The sequence below is a fragment of the Nymphalis io genome, chromosome 17 (genome assembly GCF_905147045.1).
Source record: "Nymphalis io chromosome 17, ilAglIoxx1.1, whole genome shotgun sequence".
NCBI classification, from domain to species: Eukaryota; Metazoa; Arthropoda; class Insecta; order Lepidoptera; family Nymphalidae; genus Nymphalis; species Nymphalis io.
In genome coordinates this window covers 8734270-8756556 of record NC_065904.1, presented here as the reverse complement: position 1 = coordinate 8756556, position 22287 = coordinate 8734270, and the positions used below count along the sequence as shown (strand labels likewise).

General features: G+C 33.8%; 3 protein-coding genes across 3 annotated transcripts in view; 1 reads left to right on the top strand and 2 right to left on the bottom strand.

The window, feature by feature from the left end:
- LOC126774826 (tyrosine-protein kinase receptor torso-like) overlaps window positions 1-22287 on the bottom strand; it is a 177515-nt gene that overhangs the window by 29660 nt on the left and 125568 nt on the right. The window lies entirely within an intron of this gene.
- On the top strand, window positions 7546-8408 carry LOC126774917 (centromere protein X-like). The gene is made up of 3 exons (XM_050496576.1): window positions 7546-7630; window positions 7702-7896; window positions 8176-8408. The coding sequence occupies exons 1-3, from the start codon at window positions 7547-7549 to the stop codon at window positions 8191-8193; spliced, it is 297 nt and encodes a 98-aa protein (XP_050352533.1). The 5' UTR covers window position 7546; the 3' UTR covers window positions 8194-8408.
- LOC126774853 (phosphorylated adapter RNA export protein) lies at window positions 8781-13647 on the bottom strand. Its single transcript, XM_050496491.1, has 6 exons — window positions 13486-13647; window positions 13024-13281; window positions 12394-12754; window positions 12043-12134; window positions 11516-11702; window positions 8781-11205 (listed from the first exon to the last, which is right to left on the bottom strand). Exons 1-6 carry the CDS (start codon window positions 13546-13548, stop codon window positions 10946-10948), a joined length of 1221 nt encoding a protein of 406 aa, XP_050352448.1. The 5' UTR covers window positions 13549-13647; the 3' UTR covers window positions 8781-10945.

Here is a 22287-nt window from a genome sequence, read left to right as displayed (position 1 = left end):
CCTACTTGAGGCCTTGGACCGGTTGCAGCGACGTGCCGTACGCATTATTGGCGACATAAGGTCACAAACACCCTTGAACCTTTACAATTGCGTCGTGAGATAGCAGCACTGAGCGCTTTCTATCGACTGTATCACGGCGAGTGCTCTGAGGAATTATTCTCTCTAATTCCTGCTTCCCCCTTCCTTCTTAAGTCCACGCGAGCTGGTTCTCGATGTCACCGCCTAACTGTGACATCAATTCCATCGCGAACAAAGAAATTTGGCAACTCCTTTCTTTGTCGCACTTCCAAAAAATGGAATTCCTTACCAGCTCACGTGTTCCCCTCCTCTTACAACCCGGGTTCCTTCAAACGAGGCGTGAAGAGACATCTTGCGGGCCGGCAAGGCGAAGGCGGCTAGTGCAGAACGTTTTTCCCGTCTGTACTGGCCGTCGTCGCGTTTGGACTCTACTACCACTTACCAACAGGTGGAGTAGAGTCATTTGCCCTCCCGGCGAATATAAAAAAAAAAAAAACTTCCTAAAGTTTGCGATTGATTCCGTAAATAAATCGGTAGTGCAGCATGGCGATTTTGCTTTGCATCACCAGCGGAGTACCACAGAGGGAGGGAAGAGGGGAAAATGTTGACTTTTTCGCCGTGAGAGCGCATACCTGTGTTTTCTTGGCATTAAACTCAACAAGATTATCAGAGCCCCATTTGGCGATGAGCTCTAACGTCCTATCGAGTTCAATGACAAGATTCTTCCGCCTCTCCTCAATTTCCGCTCGCCCAGCCACTGCGCGTCCGTGGTATCCACCATGCACTGTACTATCGTCTGCATAGCAATGTATGTTCCCAAGAGAGAGCATATCATTGATATGCAAAAGAAAGAGTGTGGGAGATAGCACAGATCCCTGGGGGACCCCAGCATTCACTACATAGAATTGTGAAGCGCAACCATCAACTAAAATACGAAGGCTACGCTTGTGTAGGAAGCTGGCAATCCAGGTGCATAGCTGAGCAGGCAGACCATATGCCGGCAGCTTGGAGAGAAGACTTCTGTGCCAGACCCTGTCGAAAGCCTTGGAGATATCGAGGCTGACAACCAACGATTCTCCATGCTTGTCGATAGCTTCACCCCAGAGGTGCGTTACGTACGCTAGAAGATCACCTGTGGACCGTTTTGGTCGAAACCCGTATTGACGATCATTAATTAAAGAGTGATCTTCTAGGTAATGGATCAGTTGGTTGTTTAAAATCCGTTCCATCACCTTACAAAGTACTGAGGTGATAGCTATTGGCCGATAATTTGCCGGGTCAGACCGATCCCCTTTTTTGGGAACCGCTTGCACATTAGCTCTTCTCCAAGCCTCCGGCACACTTCCCGAAGAGAGAGAAAGTTGGAACAGGCGCGTTAACACAGGAGACAGCTCCGCTGCGCACTTCTTCAGCACTATGGCTGGTATTCCATCGGGACCGCTAGCTTTCCGTACATCAAGTGATTGCAGCTCCGCACGCACATCACGTTGCCTGATTTTAATGTCAGGCATTGTATGGCCACATGCAGGTATTGTAGGTGGCAGTGCACTACAATCATCGATGACGGAATTGTCGGCAAAGAGTTTAGCCAGGAGATCAGCTTGCTCTTGCGGACTGTGAGCTAGCGATCCGTCCGGATTTCTGAGCGGTGGCAGCGAAGGTTGGCAGAAATTGTTTTGCACAGACTTGGTCAGACGCCAGAAGCTACGGGAGCCCCTAGGATGCGAAACAAGGTCATGACCAATCTGTACAATGCGCTGTGCATCCGCTCTCGTGTATGCCTTTCTACAGGACTTGGAATTTTTATTATAGTTTGCTTTCAGTGAGTCAATGTTAGATGCCCCGCTAATGCAGCCGTTGATCCACTTGCGATATGCCGCCTGCTTAGCTGATACAGCATCGGCACATTCACGAGTGAACCAACGGTTACGCGTACTCCTACTGACGAGATCTGAGCTAGGAATGTAGTATTCCATTCCCAGCATGATCTCGCCAGCAACAGCAGCGGCACTAGCTGTCGTGTCATTCCCACTGAAGCAACGTTCCTTCCAAGGGACCGACGCATAGTAATCGCGCATACCGTCCCAATCCGCCGACTTATAGTGCCAAACGCGACGTTTGCATACCGCTAGTGGCGGCAGCTTGGCCTGTGGCACTCTGGTAGAAATAAGGCTGTGATCCGAAGAGCCAAGAGGAGCCTGAACCACAACCTGATATTCCACCGGGTGAGAAGTCAGCAGAAGGTCCAGTAGAGAAGGTGCTTGCCCATCAATGTCTGGGATCCTGGTGGGCTGATCAACCAGTTGGGTCAAGTCATGTGTGAGAGCAAAAGCATGAGCAGTCGTTCCAGCATGGTCAGTTTTGAGGGATTTCAACCAGGATTCGTGGTGAGCATTAAAATCCCCCAAAAACACCAATTCCGCGTTAGGAAATTGCTCTTGCGCAGCATCTGCCACCCGACTAAGATGGTCAAATAATCGGCTTGTCTCCAAGTCACCATTGTGGGATCTGTAGAGGCACACGTAGACTCGGCTCTGACGAACCAGGTCCACACGTACCACCAACATGGAGAAGGAGGGGTCCTCCAAGCAGCGCAGTCGGTGACAGCAAACATCCGTCCTGACGAACAAGCATACTCCGGCTTTCGCTTTGAAGGATTCTTCAAGCGTGTAGCCGGGATAATTAAGGTAGCTGGTATCGGCAGGACGGAGTATTTGTGTCTCCGTGAGAAACAACATTGCTGGCCGTGCTGTCTCGAGATGTTGGTGGACAGCGTTGAGGTTAGTGTGGAGTCCTCGGATGTTAGAGAACTCGACCTCAAACAGCGAGGGTATGGTGGGGGTGTGCACCGCTGTACGACCGTTATTTCTGTTTTGTTGCGCCATTTGGGAAAAATAGAATGGAAAAGAGACGTGAAGCGAGCGATGTATTGCCACGATAGGGATGGGCAAAGCGTGGAGGCGTGTTTCCCCAAATGGTTGCCAAAAGGGAAAATACACTGACCCGCCGGACGGAAGGGCCCCCGAACCCCCCCGGAAGTGGCCGCCGGGACCACACCTACCGGTCACCAACCGGCACGACGGTCCACCCCGAGATTATGCGTGGCCTGGTGGGTCAGCCTCACGAGCTGGTTAGGCACGCTCGGGCCCCTGTACTATGCCACGGGCGGCCAGCGGAACAGCCGTTTCTTCGGGTCTCCCTGTCCGGCAGGTCAATACAGTTTCCCCCGGCATTGGTTCAACAGCCGTCTCCAATTGGACCAACACCCATCGCGGCAATACTCGCTCGGGCTCTGGCTGTACGCTGGCTGACCTCGAAACGCGGCTGCAAGCCACTTCACGAGTTTTTCACCATGCGTACGGTGGTAACAAGCCAGGCGGATGTTAGCATCCTACCACCAGATGAGCAGATGGTCGCTCAGATATCCCTTAGTCGCCTCTTACGACACCCATGGGAAAGAGAGGGGCAGTGAAATGTATTCTTTCTCCGTCACTGCACGAAGTCTTTGTCAGAGCTAATAAATCCTAATTCTTTAATTTAAATTTCCACTTCTCTTATGTTTTTTGTTTTATTATTATTAGTTTGTTCTGCTCTAATTATGTTTTAGTTATAAGTGGAAACTTGACTGGTTTGTGTGCTAACATTAATATCATAGTTTTAAGAATTAATGTACTGTTTGTTTCCCAAATAAAAAAATAAAAAAAAATAAGCGGAGATAAAATACCACCCGCCAGTTTGAAGATCTAAAAAATCAGAGAGAGATTGATCCAATCTAACTGCTTGCTTGCGACCGCGAAGATATGAGGAAAACCACTCCAGAACTGATGGTGAAAACTTGAGATGCTCGAGAATAGCAAGGACAATATCATGATCAGCCATGTTAAAGGCGTTGAAGTCGATTAAGACTGAAATGGTGACCATTCTATTCTCCATACCATCCCGAACATCTTCCGTGACCTTTAGAAGAGCGGTAGTCGTGCTATGAATGGACCAAAACCACCGACTGAAATGAACTAAGAATATTGTCGTTAATAACAAAAGAGGTAAATTGTTTGTAAACCGACAGTTCGAGAACTTTGGACAAGAAGGGAAGGGTAGAGATTGGTCTAAAATCAGTTAACTGGCTTGGGTTAGAAACTTTGGGAAGAGGAATGACAATAGCCTTGCGCCAAATTACAGGGAACATCCCGGATGACATGGAAAAGTTAACAATATGAGTGATAGCAGGCAATACTATATTTATAATAGAGACAATCATTGACCGCTTGATGCCATCAAAACCAGTAGCATTGGACTTAATTGAAAATAAAATTTTACTAATTTCACCATCAGTTACTGGAGAGAAGGCAAAGTTATTACTTGAAACAGCAGCCATGAATTTCAGATATCGTCATTAATTTAATATATGAGTTTAAAAGCGTAGTCGAGGAAAAATGTTAATTTAAATCATTGGATGAAAGTGACGAGAAAACAATTTTTCCTTTACGCTTGTTAAGGCCCATGGTTTGAAGCAAATTCCACACAGTGGCCGTAGAAGCATTAGAGATATTACTGTGAAAGTATTATATATATATAAGGCTTTGCTGTTCTTACCATCATATTATACCTGTTACGAGAAACATTACATAATTTCCAATTTTCAGTACTTCTGTCGTTTTTGTATCTCCGGAAGGCGCGAGCACGTGTCATGGCCATACACACCCCTTTTGTTATGCATGGTGCAAGTGGCCGTCTTACCTTAACAGGTCTCAGAGGAGCATGTTTATTGAACAGTGATAAAATGGACGAGATAAAATGGGAGACTATCATCAAGGGACGAAGAACTGTATACCAGTGATAAGTCTAGTAAGTTAACATCCCTTATTAAAACTTCATGTTCGATTTTAGCAAAATTGCGCATCCATACAATTGAAGGTCTCATTTTAGGGGGTTTTAGCTTATATGCCTAATACAAGAGGTCATTTCGAGAAAAGCCAGGTGTCAATAATTACCTCTATTTAAAAACATCATCAATAGAGGAAATGAAAGTATCAGCCGCATCCGAATTATGATATGTAGGACCTTCTGGTCCTACATATCAATAAAGAAAGGAATAAAGAAAGGAAGGAAGGAATATTAGTTTTTTTTACAATATTTTAAATTTACAGACAACAGCCTATTAGATTTTATTATATGTATACAAGAATAAATCTTAGGATAATTTATTTAAATAATACCACTAAGTCAATGAGGCCTTCAAATTATAAAACGAATGTAATAGAAAATGAAATATACAATTTTTTTAGTATGTGTAATAACAACTGAATAACAAATAACATAACAAAAACAATAAGTAAAAAGGATTCTTCAATCAATACCACAAATCACAGAAAAGTGAGAACATAATTGGCTATAAAATTATTATCATCAAATTAAATATAGTAACTAAATAAAAAAAGTAAAGGAAATAAGATATCCTATATTGTTTATTTATTTATATTATACATATATCTACATGATCACAATATGGTTTAGAAACTGTCAACCTTAGGGCTTAAGAATTTTTCATCTCCTTTAAGTTTTCCTTCAGCAATCTGTCTTTCTCTTTCTTTTCTTATAGCCTGAAAATATAATATTCAATGAGAAAATTTTCTTTATAAGCGATACTTACTATAAATAGAAAACTATAAAAGAATTATTTCTACTAATATTTTGTCTGTTGTATTACTTCATAATTACAAGAATAAGAATGTCTTTGTACTCAAATATTTTAAATTAATGATAATTAAATAATATAAGCTCTAACCACAAATCTCTTAAATTGTTTAGTTTTCGTTTGGCATTCATGAAAGTCATCAAATAGTGCCCCACACTTGACCCGTCCACGGTCAAGACCAAAGGCTTCAAGGCAGTCCATATAACGCATCTCTTGTTTCTGACAATTGCCTAACATCTGATGCGATATCATGCCACCTGTGATATCCGTAAACGGGGATCGAAGAAATGGTGAGATTGACATTCTTTACCTGAAACAAAGAACAGAAGTTAATCTATGCCATTAAAGAATTGCAATTTGCACAAATTTATAGTAAAAAATAAAATGTCTGTATATTCCAAGTGCTGAACAACTGAACTGTTGATGTTATCGTGTGTGTATAAATACAGGTACATTCTATTATCTACTCCCAAAATCTCATATCTTCGGCCGACCGAAGCTGCTTTTTTAAGCACAGGAGACTGGAGAGTAGCACTGACTACTTTTTACGGGCTGCTGAAAATTCATTGATAAAAACACTAATAACTTACAATTGCCCGACTCGTATTTTTGGGCAAGACATCGGGAATTGCAACCTGTTACTGACAAAACAGATAAGGCCGTTAAAATAATTATATACAACATCAATAATATTCATTCGCACTTTCGATTGCTTTTAACTATTTTCTTTTGTTTCGTTAACTTTTATGCAAAATTAAACCAAAACAAATATAAAGAAGGTTAAGGAATTACGTAAAGAAATAATAGAATAGTAAAATTATTCTTCCTTATCTATTAAAAATTCTGTCGCTACAGTGGTATAATTAAAATAGTTCAAATATTACCTCTTAATTAAACACCAAAAGCTGTTAAATTTCTAGTTATGTAGTGAATTTAGGGCAAAAACAAATGAAATTCTAATAAAATTTGCATTTATTTCACGATTGAAATTATGGTCATTGACCAGGGTTGCAATTACCAAAAAAATTAAATCAAAACAACCACCATAGATTACTAGAAATCTCTTATATCACTATCGATAATGTGGTTTAACTAAAGTGATTACATATATTTTTCTTTAGTGCAGCAAATCTCATTTAATCTTAAAAATTTATTCTTTACAATCCATTTCATTCTCAGGAGCTTTACAATATGAATTTATAGAATTACATGTTTATTGCAAATACCCTATGTATTACAATAATTGAATGCTAGAATGATAGCCCGTAGCACTGATATTGACAAAGATGAAAAATTTAGTATATTTTTTCTATTTACACTATTATGACAACCGAAACTATATACATTACTACATATATAGTATTTGTTGATCAAAATTGACTATCTGTAAAAAAAATGATTTATTTTACAAATAGGCAAAATTTAAAAGAAGTAGTTTTTTTGAAGTCACAGGCAGAACTTTCAATTCCATGTGTAGATCCTTAGTGTTTGAGTATCAGTGAATTCTTAATAATAATATTATACACATATATTTAATAATTCTGTACATCGGGTATTATCTATGACTGATGAATAAATCATATGTCACTTGTTTGTTAGAAACTTAGAACTCTCGCATATAATCTATGCTTATTATGTATTTATGATCAAATAAAATTTAAAATTATTTCTAAGTTTTTTAATTCAAAGTGAATGTATAGTATTCTCTTATCGTTACCTAATGTAAATGTTGTCTTGTTACTATAAACATAACATATTGTTACTTTAAATTTTTGTTTATCAAAGTGTCAAGTATAAAAAAATAAGAGCAAAAAAATATATTTGTATTTAAGCATGGCCAGATACAATAATGAAAACGATAGCGGTAAAATAGACCCTACAGCAATAGCATCTGAGCTAAAATCAAATATCAAACAAGTAAGTATTTATTAAGTAATTTATAGTAATTAATTATAATATAATTTAATTAATTCTGATATCTGGATTAGGACATTATTAAAGAACTCTTACATGGATCATTTCAAGATAATAAAACAAAGCTGGGTAACGATGCTCTGACCCTGGTGGTGGAAATAGCAAAGTGTCTGGTTACTGAGACTTGCCTGAGAGCTTCAAGTGAAGCTTTACGTGATGGCAGTGACACAGTTGATTTTGAACATGTTGAAAAGTGTCTGCCGCAACTGGTAAGAAATAAATTGTTTTGATTGTTTGCTTATATATATAAGTATAAATACAATCTTTTATAAGTAATTTCTATTTGCTGGAATCATAAACACTTACTACCACCAGTAAATTATTTCTCTTATCCAAACAATAACAAAAAAATATTGGGTCACTTTCTACTACACTGAAAATAATAATGTATTTCTATTTACTGTTTCAGTTATATTTTTAGACAAAGTTCATTCATTATATTTGTATATTGGTAAAATTTTACTTATAAATGATTTTTATGGTTTCAGATGTTGGATTTCCCATAGTTTTCTATTTAGCTGACAGGATAAGGACACTAGATTATATCAACACTATTATCAACGTATGAGTCTATCTATTATCCCCCATCTTATATTTTTATGACAAATAGCTTTACATTAGAATATTAATAGATATTAAACAAAAACTTTTCAACAATTAATATTTACAAATAGCAAAGTTAATTATATTAATCTGTAACCAATCTACCAAACATTAAATAAATCTCTGATAAGGTTATAATTTTACCATTTTTGTAGCAAATTTCATAAAACAATTTGAAATTGTGAGTTTAAATAAAATTTATAATACATCTTAGAAAAGCATAATTTAATTTCTTATTTGTGTTAAAATGTAGCCATTAAGTGTATGGAATTATATGCATATTTTCAAAATATATAATTATTTTTTTGCATTATTTATTATAATCACCACTTGGTGGGTGAATTGAACCAACACAAATTACTAATATTACCTTGGATAACGCACAATATTTGTATTGTTGTAAACTGACCAGTGAATGTCACCTAACACGCTGCTGGAAGCTAACTTGAAGCTACTTTACTTTTGTATTTAACACAATTGAAAATTCAAATGATTTTTTATAAATTTTATTATACAAATGTTTTAGTACCTGCTCTGTAAAATTCAGAGATCTATACGAGTTCTTATTCACACAACAAATAAGGATATTGTCTTATCATAGAAAACTTTCACATCAATCCCAGACTACTGATTATGTAATAAATACCATAGTTAATAATAAGCAATTATGTTTGCACATATGAGATACCTTAATTATAATAAATATCATTTCTAACAGTGATTCAGTCCATCCAGGATAACCATAGCATATCCATTTCTTAAACTCTTTGAGTTACAGTTGTAATAAGTTGTGATAAATAAATAGAGCCATTGTAAAGTAGTACAAGGTCAACTTAAAAAAATGTTACAGTCATATAACAAACAATTAAGTTATATGACAATGTTTTCAGTTGTGGCCATTTTCAACTGAGACACCAACTGTGCAGGAGATTCCCTATAACAAGTGTTTTCTCAAATTACTCCTATTGCATGAGTGGTCTTCTCTCTGGTCATGTGGACTGTAATAAAGACTACTCCGTCACCATTTCATTTGGACTGAAGGCAATTGAACCTGGGACCTCGTGATCTGCACTTAAACAAGTTAACTGCTCAACCAATGAGAAATTTCACAGTAATTATGGAGTGTGAAATTGACAAATTAGAAACAAAAATTGTTCCCTGTAATTGTGAATTTATATACAAAATATGACATTATTTTTTTATAATGGCAACATAGTATCAATACTGATGAACAAAATCATTTTGGTGACAAGTAAATTTAGATATGTTGGGGTCAAGTTATTGTACAAATAACAAAACAATTGGGTCAATAAAGTCTGGATACATCAAAATCATATTTACATGAATACATTGTTGTATTGTAAATCTACATTAATCTATTTTATTAGTCATACAGGATCTTCACAGAATAATATTTAAGATAATCCTACACTTACAGGCATAAAATTACGATCATATTATTTATGAATTATCAAAAATATGTTAACTTAAACATTTTAGATACCATTAACAACTTTTATATAATATACTTTGACTTTCAGTTATTACAAGAAATGGTGTAATCATTTTTTTTCTGTATCTATTAAATGCTATGCTGCTCTATATGAAACCTAAAAAATAGTAACTATTATTGTCTACATCTACAGGCTATTTTACAGCACAAAATTTAAAACCACTGAGATAAAATTGTATTTATAAAAAAATATTTATAGGCGGATGTATAATTAATTCAATTGATAATTGCCAATTTTTATAATGTATAAGGCTTCTAAGAATGCTTTATAAAAATAGTACATTTTGCGTTTTAACATTGTATTTCAAGGGTACTTAAAGTAATGATAGTAACTTCATACTATGACAAATTGTGCCATTTCAAATTTTGTGTACTTAGTATGCCAGCATATTTGTATCCTTCAAGTGATCAGGTTTATACTAAAAAGTGTAATCTGTGAATGACATTTTAAAGATTTATACTCTGAAAAACTTTTAAAATTGCAATGCAGTTTTGAAATAGTTTAAAAACAATTTTTATAGTACCAGCTAAAATAACATAATATTACAGATCATTAAAACTAATATAAAAATTACCAAAATAAAAATCCATATTGTAATATTGCAAAAGTTGTTTTGATTACAATAAATTTTGCAAAATATAATATGAAAGTTAGGAAATTTATATATATTTACAGTTCATACTAGTTAATATGGCATGGTCCATTGTTGTATAGTTTTCTATAAGTCATTTCAATTAGTCAGTGTTATGAAATACACAAAGACAAGGTATGTTACTTTTCAAACATTCAACATAAAACAGAACCAATGCCAAGATTACACAGCAAGTGAAACAATTACATATAATATACAATACTGATCCAATTGTAGTGTTAACTAATAAACCACTGAAAGCAGTAACAATTTTGAAGGCATCATTTATTTAGTCTTGTAAACAGTGTCTAAAATTTCACAGCCACATCATGAGATGCAAAAGGGAATGCACGCTGTGGGAACACACATCGATATTAAGTATGCTGCATCATCACACACTTGTAACGTTAAACAGTCTAACTATATTTAGGGTAATAAACAAATTACATACTAAATTTAAGTCTAACAATTAGAGGCAGAAACACAGCACCAGGAAAACTACCTCTTACTTTAGAACAAGTCCATATCATCGTTGCACATAACTTCTAAGAAATCATCGTCTTCATATTGCTGTATGTTACGTGTCGATGTTCGGTCAGGTAAAGGTGAACATGGTCGTGATGGGGATGGTGGTTGTTCCGTGTGCGAGTGTGCGTCAGTGTCGCTAGAGCCCTCACGTGCGTCTGTCGCCGGTGACGGCGGTGGATTGGAACCGTGTTCTGATTGTACTGTAGCTTCGCCCCGCGAAAGTAGTGACGGTAGTTCGGAATCTATAATTAATTTTATAGTTTTATGATAATATAAAAATAAATTAAATATCTGGATGTGTTGAAATATTTAACATATATAAAAATAATGAAAAAAAAACATAGCCTAGTCTGCCAATGTAACTTAATATTGTGATAACTTATAAATCTGTATTAGAAATTGAGGAAAAAGTTTTTTTTTTTATTACCTAACTGGAAAAACTACTAAACCAATGTACATAAAACTTAAACCAGACTATGGAGCTTTCTTCATTTAAGGATATTCACCTACTTTATAGTAAAAGCTTTGCAGTAATTTATAGTAAAGGCTTACCTGTAAGACTTTGTTTTAACTGTTCCATAACTTTTTGGCGACTTTTGGCACGTGTTTTTTTTATTTTTCGAGCATTTTCTCTCTGTTCTTCATGAAATATTTTATTTATCATACTATGGGAGATATCATCATCTCGTTTTAATAAAAAGAAATAAATACCACCAGGGGTTCGCCTTCGGGTACCATTCTGTAAAATATTTATACACATTATGTCAATTGGTTATTATGACAGTTTTGACTAGTACATTTGGGAAATAATTTTGCCTTATTTCATGCGAGTTAGTCAGTATAGTCATGTTTATGCTAATAGTAAGCAGATTATTATTTATTTTGTTAATTACATGAAACAGGTTTTTTATTTTTCTAGGCTGGGTACAATAAAAAAGGACAGGATAATATTCATATTTATTTGTATTATATTACCATTAAGATAATCTAAACGATATGATAATATTGTATTTATTTAATAAATATTCAGTTTATTATTCTTTCTTTAAGACTAGTATGAAATGTGTATTTACACTTACCATTACAAGCATTCCACCATCTGCCTCAATTCTCTGTGTTTCTTTATATATTTCTATAGCTTTACTCACACCAATCACTTGCACAATCCTAACTAAAAAATGTTACTAGTTAATTTTACCTTCCTTTCCATTACTATTACGTAAAAGTTATACACAAAAACAAGTACATTTTTAGTTACATTTTAATTAAATAATGCTAAGTTCAACTTACTCGTATTTGATTTATATTTATTTCACATAGAGATTTAAATATATCAATACCAAACAAAAATTCTGACTTTAAAAAAAAACTTTAATTGTTCTTATTTGAGTTAATGACATTTTGCTTTACATTGACTATTTATATCTTACCAAGTAAATCTTTTTTTTCTTCCAACAATTTCTCAGCAATTTCATTGGCTATTTGTTCTGTGGATCTATCAGTTGTTATAAGTAAATCTGGTAAAATTCTTGGTTTTTTTTTCTCATCTAAAGGCAGCTCACTATTTACTCTCTTACCCAATCTTAGTTTTACATTAGCTCTATCTGAAATACTTCTTTTATTTGTTGATTGATCTTTATTCCTATATTCTTGGCTCTGTGTAAATACCTTTTTATTTGAAATGTAGTCATCATTTAATCTGTACTTTATTGTGTAATCATAAGATTCAACACCATATCTACTTTTCTTTGTTACATCACATGTAACCATATCCTCAGTAAGAAGATCTTCCTGAAATAAAATATTCAGATTTTGAATCATAATCATTTAAATATAATTGTAACATCCTCGCTATATTTTTTTTTTTTCATTTCACTTAAAGTAGACTTTATTAAGTTCTATTGAACTATTTAGCTCACTGGTACAAACAATTTTAAATAAAAGTTTCATTCTGTCATCTCAGACTCTATTGTTCGGTTTTATAATTTTAGATTTAACAATAATGATTGCAACACATTAATTTAAAAAAAATTAAACAAACTATTGTTTAACTTATTTACCTGCAATGCTTTACACCAAATATTATATTTGTCCTTTTTGCCTGACGGAGTTTGTGGTTGTGGGCGTCGAGGTCTTAGTTTAGTCCGTTTTGGCCGTCGACGAGGTTCTTCATCAGAATCTGAGCCCGATGACTCCTGGACAGACTCCTCATCACTTTGTTCATCCTGAATCTGCATATTCACTAAAGAAGGCGGGTTGAAAGCTTCAGGTCGCGCCAGAGGGATGTAAGTACCCTCTTCCACGTCAGAATCTTCCAACTAGGATAAAAGTTACCACTGGTAGATTAAGTCTCATAACATTTGGTCGCTTAAATATTAGCCTTCTCGAATAGAATCAAAATAGATACTGGCCTATTTTAAATAATCTTTGAACTGTTAAAAGGCACAGGTTACACAATGATTAAGAAAAAAGTATTTTTAAAACAAGTTGTCCGAAAATTAGTCTTTAAGTTATCGTCATACCTCGCCATCTTCAAGTTCATGGGACACCTCGACATCCAATTCTCCTTCTGTGGTAGACATCATAATTGCTGAATATATTCAAATTTAAATAGTAATTGCACATGAAAGTGTTTAACAAAATGCAATAATTCCGCCTTAGATTACTGTCGCTGGCTTTTTGAGCTGTCATTTACAGGAATAGACAATAAATGTACTCATTGTCAAATGTAATATATTCCTAGTTTGTTGGGTTTATTTTGTAATAGATAACAGGAGTATTAGCATACATATAAAAAAGGAAAATAGTAAAAAAATGCTTTCATCAGTACTTATACTGAATAAAAGACAAAGAGCACGACTTATTCAACCACAAAGGACTAAACATTCTAATATTCATGGTTCGCGGCGCATTGACGATGTACGAAGTGGTTAGTATTTATGTTAAAAAATTCATCTGATTCATCATTCATCGGATGTGGTCTCCACTAACCATCAGGTGACCGACATATTAACATTTAAAAAATATATACAAAGAAGGTAATTAATTTAATTTATTTTTTTAAATATGACACTATACGTTCGTGTCATTTAGTGATTATAATATTATTTCAATATAATCACAGAAATTAACTATTAATAATCAATATTTCAAAATATTTTTTGTAAATAAGACTTATTTTATGGAAGTATTTTGATTATTTACATAAGTTGTATTCCAGTGACAATGTATGAAATTGTTGAATTTTATTAAAATAATTATTAATAAAATAAATATTTGGTTCGCAATTATTTTAGGCATTCAAAAATATAATTTTAATACTTTCCCGTATTTAAATTTTACTATATTTAGATTAAAATATTCACACAGGGCTGCATTTGAAACAATTAGTAAAGTCACTTTGCAACCTCACAATAGAGTTTCTTTAATTGACGTCAGATACACTCGTCTACCTTACAGCAGACCTTCTATGGATGACTTCGATCCCTCACAGCATAGAGAACCTAAGCAACCTATCAAGTATATTTTTGCCTTTTATTTCAAATCCTAAGTAACTTCTTCAAAAATTTTACTGCCTTATTGATGTATTAGCTGGTTTACAAGGCTGTGAAAATCGAGTTCCTGGTTTTAAGTCCCGGATCGTATATATAAAAATTGTTGAAGTTTCAGTAGCAACCCGATTATAGGAAGTTGTAAGTGACTGAGGTACAGATATGTATCCCTGTACCTCGGCAAGCACAGTCCTCGCGCGATTGGTTAACTACGAAACGCCTATGTTTGGTTGGACTTAAACTAACTATAATACATATATCTTAAACAAATGCTTACAAACTTTGAAATTTACTTAATTACTTTAAAAATAAAAATTTATAATAAGCATTTACTCATAGTATCATGAAAGAAAGAATAATATTAATTTACTATAAATTATTAAACTACGTTATGTTTAATTCGAACTAACCCTAATGTTATGCTAATTAAGTCATACTGCTAAATTCCCATTCCAGGTTAGACTAATAAGAACCAAAATAGTATAATGATGTTTTTCAGATTGAATATGGCATATTTCAATCTCATACGAACAGTATTTGGCGCAGGGACCTTGGGATTACCGTTAGCGGTCAGCCAGGCTGGTATAATACTTGGACCTATAATGACTATGTCTTTGGGCCTTCTTATTTTACATATGCATTTGACATTGGTAAGTGTGTTATTGTTATTATTTGTCTTTAGTCTTGTTAACACAACTATATACTATCAACGTATTAATTGGCACTGATTAATTGAAATAGCCTTGAGGCGGACCATCATGAATGAAAGAAAGACCGTTATGGAAGATAATATCGAGATGAGATCATAGACAAATTTTAGTACTTTTTATAGTTTTGACATAGGTATCTACAGCTAACAGTAACTTCTATTTACATGAGTGCGGAAAAAGAAGTGGTTAAAAAAGGAATTGGCTATTCATTCATTCATGGTAGACGTGTTTTTATTAATGTTTTAAAACCAATTATTTATATTATTATTTTTTACTTACTAGGTACCATTATTTTAAATTATTAATAATGAATGATACTCATTTTTATTTTTAACCGACTTTAACTTTAGGCTTAACTTTTTTTCATAATTCATGACGTGCTCGGTGATGAAGGAAAATAAAGGAAAATATTTGGGGAATAAAATTCTGCTACATGTCTAACTCACAGTGGATCAGCATAGAGAATTAAAACACCTAATCTTTTAGATGCGACGAGGTCGTTTCCTGACACTAGTACGTGAGCATACCTTCTTAGAATGTTAGTGATACTAAAATTTATTAGTGTCAACATTCCACTTATTTCAAAACAATGTCTTGTGTTTCTTAATTACACATTTGTTCTAGTTGTGGTGTCTAAATGAGATAAGTCGGCAACTAAAGATTCCTCACATATCATACAGATATGGGTTTCGTTTAGCTTTACTGCATGGACCATCAATTTTTCATGGCATTGGATATCGTGGCCCGTGAGTTTGAATGTATTATCTTCTTCAAAATATTACATTATTTTCGTACAGCAAAAGATAGTCAATCAAATTATTTTCATATGACCGTAAAATATTTTCATTTGAATTATTTTAAGCGGCCCTTATTTGATGAGGTGCAGAGTGGCGAGTCGCCTGAGAGTAACACTGCCATCATCTTAATTGCTGGCTCCTAATTAGAATTTCTTAAGGCGGATACACGCGATTATATATATATATATATATAAAGTTTAATGTTAAGCCAGATCATATAAAGCATTTTTTCTTCTCTCTGCACATGTATCAAATACACGTTTAGTAAAATTATTATTAAATTCTAATCCAAAGCTTTCTTCTAATTTACAGAACCATTGTCGCTACCTTCATGATATTAAGCCAGCTGGGGATTTGCACAGTGTTTGTTATATTTACTACAGACAGCTTGAGGGATGTAAGTTTATTTAGTATTAGCTGCTTCCTTTGAGTTACCTTGGTACCCCGAGCGCCGAACTCGCTAAATGTTCATATTTATATCAATTTAAAAATAAAAAATGATTTGCTCGGGCACTCCATTTTTGATTTTACAAGAAAACACTACTATACCTAGGCGTGCACGGCTCTCAGCGAAATGAACAAGTTACTTGTCTGTGTTTATATGAACAATCTCAATTCGCGTGCGTAGCTGCGGGCTGGTCCTCGTCCATCCGTAATATCACGCATCGTGGAAAGCTTAATGAAAGGCTTACATTTTCTACAGCACTAGTACAGTATATACAATAATCACTCAACATCACACGGTCCATATCAAGTCTCCCCGTTCTTAGCAAAAGAGGGATCTACGTGATCTAAAAAATATATTCTGTTACCAGATAATGGACTGGCAAACTTCTAGACCAGCGATTGCCGCATTACTTATTCCTTACCTTTTCCTCGAGTATTTCATGAAGACTCTAAAGATTGTTAGTTACATTTCCATGCTTGGTAATTTTTTTTTAATTTATTTTAATATTCTTGGCAATTAATAGTTTTATAAATTTAAATTAAATTTACAAAATGTTCGTCCTGTTTTCTGTTTTTGTAGTAAAATTTTAGAAGCATTTTTTAAAAACTCCATTACAAAGCGATGAATCGTTAAAAACTAAAATTTGATTCGTTTTGTAATATTTTTTTTATAGGAATATAATGTTGCAGGTAATTTTTTGAATTTCGTTGGTTTAATCTTGGTGGTGTATCACACATTCTTGGCACCTCATGGAGTGCTGATATATGCTACAACAGATGTCTTAGCGCTTTACTTTGTAATCGGCACGTGTTTATTCAATTTGAGTGCGATGGGTGTGGTAATTACCTATTGAACATTTAAAAATTTTAATAATTGTTTTTTATTGTTATTCTAATTACCCCTTCTATATTTAAAATTATGTTACTCGATATGTTCTTATATGGTTTTTTAATTCACATTTGTGCGAGTGAAATGTGTGAACTATAAATTCCAGTATTTAAATTTGTATTTTTGATGCTCGATCGCTTAGGTATTATCGCCTATTTAAATACTGATTGTCGTGTTACTATCGTTCAAACGGAAACTGTTTATATGTATTATGATCGTGTTACATGACTGTACCTATTCCAGATGAAGTCAAATAGACCTAAAAATATGTCATTAATCTTTTGTAAGCTTAACTAGGTATAGCAAAATCTACGAATCCACGCCTTAAGTCGTAAAGAAAATTATATATGCGCTATACTAATGACCTATCAGCTGATTGGGTGTGTGACCGTGTGTGTGTTCATTTGCACGTGCAATGTTTGCGTGTAAATGTATGTCTTACGCCAATTACCAGAAGATTGCTAAAAGCGATCCTGTAACTACTCAGGCGTTCTGTCGTTTGTTTTTATTTTAAATATAAACTTAGATCCTTATTATCTCTGTGTTCTAATAAAAATAATTCTGTCGAAATTGATTGAACAATGGTTATTGTTTCTTGAAATATATCTTTTGTTTTATTTTAGTCCATTGTACATACCCGAAGATGTGTGTTAAGCTAAATTAAATAATAAATCATGTTTGTTTATTAGGTGTTATCTCTAGACAAAGCCTTAAAAGATCCCCAAGTACTAACAAAGCCGAACGGTGTAATTTGCGTCAGCATGCTAACGACTACGATAATCCTCACCGTATTCGGATGCTTAGGGTATTGGTCTTTCGGTACCATGGAAGAAAATGTTATAAGATCGCTTCCTTTTGACGACGAGTAAGTAAACATTGTTAAATTATTAAACAATAATTTATGAAATAGGTATATATACGTAATATAGATATGCTCACGATATTTTTCTTCCCCGCTAAAGACAAGATGGATTTTAAACAAAACCCTCTGGCGGCGAGTTACAACAATGTGGATTATATAAAAAACCTTCTCCGTGAAAAATACATAATACGAGTATATATGACAACTGTTTCGGTGATCCATCAAACGGTGTCGAAGTCTTTTAATTTCATACAGATATAACAATATAATTTTTAAATACATTATATGCGCATTAATTACTGTGATGCAATCAAACATAGACAGTACTCAAGTAGTGTAGCAATCTTACTGTTAAATATTATATGTATTGATAATAACTAATCAAATATATAGGATTTTCCTATAGACAATAGGTAACAACTTTTTAACTAGTAAGATATATTTCTAACTAGCTGTTGCCCGCGGCTTCGCTCACGCTCAACTATCAAGAAAATAAAAATGATAGTTTGGAAGTCTGTGATTTTAAATTAAGAAGCGTGAAATGTCATTCTGGTTAGAAAAAAGTAAGGTTAAGGGTTTTATTTTTTATTTTTAGATTGATGATATTGATCATATTGAAATTTGTTTAAAAAAAAGTATCACTTGCACTTCCCTAGAAGATATTTATATTAAGACATTGTGCATTCGTCATTTGCACCTCTGGGTGCAAATAACAAATGCAAAATGCAGATAACGGTTGGAGTTATGAATGAAGTTATTTAAGTGAATATGTACATACGACCGTTCTAACGATTTAAAAAAAAAAACTAAAAAAAACGCCACCCGTTTGAGTGGAATTTATAAAAACGACGAAATATGTATGCGTTTATTTTTAGCTTTATTATTGAGAATGTTGTTTACATTCTTCTAACATCAAAAATGATGGAATCCCCATCCAAATTTTCGCCCCTATTTTACCTGCTTAGCGGGTAAATTTTGAAAAACACTGAAATACATATTTTCAGAAGCTTTTATATGAAATTCCTTCTAACTTCAAAAATGACGTGTTTCCATACAATCGTTCATTGTTTATTTTAACCCATTAGGGGTGAAATTTCCAGAAATCCTTCCTTAGTGGTGTTTTGTATCATAAAATGTCAAATGCCAAAATTTCAAGTTTCTAACCCCTGTAGTTTAGGCTTTGCGTAGATGAATCAGTCAGGCAAAGTCAGGAAATGTGTATAGATATAACAACAAAAATACGTATGTTTTTATAACTTTTGATAGTCTCAACCGATTTTGATGAAATAAAGACTAAACAAAACCTCAAAATTATTCTTATAATAATTTAGCTATTTCAATTTGTAATTTTTAGCCGTTTCTGAAATTAGCCTGGAGAAACAGACAAAAATAAAAAAAATGATTGTATTGGTGTTGCTAAATCGCAAATAGCCATATTAACTTTAAAAGGGGCAGTTATCGAAATCACAGAGAGACACTTCAATTTTATTTATATGTATAGATATGTTTTAACTTCTAAATATTATATAACTAATATTTTCAGTTCAGCAATGTTGGCGATGGGATTATACTTAATTGCAGTCGCATTTGCCTATCCTATCCAGTGTTATCCAGCGATTCAGATTATAATTGAAATAATCAAAAATAGGAATACGAACTACGTGCCTTCGGACGACATACTGAAAACAATTGAATTTGTTGCAAGACCTGCTTTTGTTTTGACTTCATGTCAGTATCATTTATTGTTTATATTATATTGCACAGTAAATTTTTATTCATAACTAGTTTTCGACCGCAGCTTCGCCCCCGTTTTTGGGAGGGGACAGGTATTATGTATTAAAAAGTAGCCTATGTCCTTTCTTGGAGTTCAAGTTTGCTTAATACCAAATTTCATCAAAATCGCTTCAGTGGTTTAGCCATGAAAGCGTAACAGATAGACAGTTACTTTCCTATTTATAATATTAATATAGATATCAATTAGTATTGGTTTTTTTTTATAGAATAGGAAGGCAGACGAGCTTATGGGCCACCTGATGGTAAGTGGTCACCAAACGCCCTTAGTCATTGTAAGAAATGTCAACCATCGCTTACATAACCATTGTGCCACAAACCTTGGGAACTAAGATTTTATGTCCCTTATGCCTGTAATTGCACTGGCTCACCTTCAAACCGGAACACAACAATATCAAGTATTGCTGTTTTGCGGTAGAATATCTGATGAGTGGTTGGAACCTACCCAGACGAGCCTGCACAAAGCCCTATCCCACCAGTAAATGCTATTCCTTGTGTGATGTCGATACAATATATTTTTATATATTCCTCTGCTTGTCTATTTGTTAATTCAGGTATCGCAAACTAAACGACAGAACTATTTAAATTTATTTAGTTTTATAAATTACGTGATTTACGAGAAAAACTAATTTAATTATTTAGATGTAAAAAAGTGAACACACGCAATAGTGCTTTATTCCACTTACCCTTCACTCGAACGAATTATGCTCAAAATGAATTTATATATCGCTCTTGTAAGAGCTACAATAGGAAGTTTATTGCCTTGGACATGTTTTCTTGTACGCTCAATACATTTAAAAAAAGAGTTTGTGTGCATTTGTTAACTTAGTCAATGTTTTATTTTATCTATTTAATTTTTATTATATAATATTGTTTTGCTGTTGTTAACTGTTTCAATCTTAATAATTATTATTTGTAATTTACAAAATTGCTTGTTTACTGTCATACATGAAGTTTTGAGTGGAAACTTGATTGGTGTGTGATCGAGTTAATTTGTTGTGTAGTATATGTGGCGTGTACTGTTTGTTTCCCAGATATAATAAAAAAAAAAAAAAAATTAATGCAATTGCGGGGTATATCTAGTCTAATTATATTTTTAATAGCCACAGAACTATTTATTAATTTTCGCCTTTATAGTAGGGCTTGCTTAAAGCACTACCGCTAAGTTAACCTTAATCTACTAAATAATTTATAAGAGAAAAAGATTTAGTTAAATAATATAATTCACTGTTCACAATACAATACAATTACAAGTAAAATAAATTGATGTTACGGATTAACCGGTGGATGTGACATTTAAACTGATGATTACGGAAATAATCTATAATTTAAAAAAAAAATGTGGAGTAAAATAAATAAAAACATATAACTTAGTCTCTAAAAATAAATATTTTTTTTGTGTTGTTTCTTAAGAAATGGCTAATCTAACGCAAAAATATTTTGTATAACTAACTACCTTACGCAAATCGAATTGACAAATCCTGAGATTAACGCTGACAAACAAACTCTTTAACTTCGTAACTTTGTATAATAGTATCTGAAAATAAATAAACTATACTTGCCTTTACGTAATATTAGCAAGATAACGGTTAAATATGTTTACAGTTTTCGTCTGTTATTTGGTGCCGATTCAAGGTGCATTCGTTGCGTTCGTCGGAAACTTATGTACTACTCTAATCGCCCTGGTTTTTCCAGCTCTGATGGAATTATGTATTCTGTACCCAAATGATTACGGAAAGTACAACTTCTTTTTGATAAAAGACCTAATAATTGTTATATTCGGTCTCTCATCTTGGCTGATTGGAGTCGCATTTTGTGGTTACCTTATTTATGTTAGAATACTGTCTTTACATTCGCTTAATAATAATATGGATTATTAATAGCTTAAGATGTTATGTAACTGATTATTATCAAATAAAAAACATAGAAATATTTGTTAATTTTTATTATGTAGCATGAATCGTTATTCATGCTACATAATGTATCGTTATACAAAGTACTCAATCACATCTCTTTACCTACACATATCTTTACTCGATTATGACGAATGGATGGACTGCGCATAAATGCAATCGATCCATGAAAGAGGGTGGGGGGGTTCAGACCAGGAGTGGACTCAATAAAGGTCATAGACAACCTTTTCATAGGCAATCAATTAATAAGGGTTTTTACACTCTCTCTTCTGCAAATTGTTACTGAGATATATCTGTATTCTGTATTAAAGAACGATCGAAACGAAGATCAGAAACTTTTACCACATTACAATGTTATCTTTAA